The sequence below is a fragment of the Tupaia chinensis genome, unplaced genomic scaffold (assembly GCF_000334495.1).
Source record: "Tupaia chinensis unplaced genomic scaffold, TupChi_1.0 Scaffold000600_1, whole genome shotgun sequence".
Taxonomy (NCBI): Eukaryota; Metazoa; Chordata; class Mammalia; order Scandentia; family Tupaiidae; genus Tupaia; species Tupaia belangeri.
In genome coordinates, this window is record NW_006160117.1 from 6,236,803 (window position 1) to 6,237,934 (window position 1,132).

The following is a 1,132-nucleotide window of genomic DNA, read 5'->3' on the forward strand; positions in this document are numbered from 1 at the left end:
CCTCCCCACCACCATGTGCAGTGGTTGCTGCAACCCCCTCCCCCCACCCCAACTCCGTGGAGTTAGTCGTGATTGTGCCCTGACACAACCTGGCCGCTGAAAACTTCTCAGGGCCTGTGCCCTGGGGTAGGTAGACACTGCCCAGTGCTTTTCAGGGCCTGTGCCCTGGGGTAGGAAGACACTGCCCAGAGCTTTTCTGATCTGGGAAAAGCCAACACCCAAGGCCGCAGTCCTTACCTGGGTTAAAGAGCACGGTCCCTTTGAGGTAGGCGTACTCTTTGGTACTGATGTCCAAACTCCAACATTTGGCAAGGAAGCTCTTGATAGCATGGATGTCGGCGGCTGAAGGCAACTGCCTGGCCCCCAGTGGCGATGTCAAATGTGGCTGCATCGTGGGCAGGGGCGATAGCTCCTCGCCCGCGGTCTCCCGCCGCCTGGTGGTGAGGATCCTCTGTAGCATGCTGGGCTCCGAGATCTCCACCGTCTCAAAGTGCAAGCGGTCCTGGGCCAGCTCGAGCATGAGCAGGGGCGCCCAGCAGCTGCGCACCAACACCAGCTGCTGGTCCAGAGGCAGCACCTGGAAGCAGGGCAAGTACTTGACGAAGCGCATCGTCTTCAACAGGCCGGCAGAGGCTGCCTCGCAGACCACCTGTGGATTCTTGAGGGCTACTGGCTGATGCGCGCCACAGATGTCCCACCAGGGGGCCCTCGGTTGCTCCTCTGGAACAGGCGTTTGATTTGAGCTCCTGGGCATGCTGTAGAGGATGCTGCCCCGCGGCAGGTGGTCATCGCAAAAGCAGCAGCGACACAAGAATGTCACTGCCCGCCCGCCCGGTAGCCCCTCTCTACACCCCAGCCGCTGCGCGCAGTAGGCGCGCTCCCACCACGCGCCTCTAGGCCGTGCCTCGGGCGCCCTAGGAGCCACGTGCGATTGCTTTGCGCTCGTGAGCAAGCTGTAGAGGATGCTGCCCTGCCGCGGGTGGTCTTCACCGCAAAAGCAGCAGCGGTACAGGAGCGCCACGGTCCGCCCTCCTGACAGCCCCTCTCTGCCCACCTGGGGCTCAGCGCCGCAAGAGCAACCCCAGCTCCGACCCTGCGCCTCAGGCACGTCCAGAGCAGCGTGCGATTGCTT

At 63.0% G+C, this 1,132-nt stretch overlaps 1 protein-coding gene across 1 annotated transcript in view; it reads right to left on the minus strand.

Moving 5' to 3' along the window:
* The window catches only part of NR0B1 (nuclear receptor subfamily 0 group B member 1), a gene marked incomplete at its 5' end in the record, with an annotated part of 9,293 nt that extends 8,167 nt beyond the window's left edge, over positions 1–1,126 (minus strand). Inside the window, one exon of the mRNA XM_027775722.1 lies at positions 238–1,126. Within this exon, the coding sequence (XP_027631523.1) occupies positions 238–1,126 (889 nt within the window). The remainder of the gene's footprint in view (positions 1–237) is intronic.
* Between the last annotated feature and the right edge of the window lie 6 nt (positions 1,127–1,132).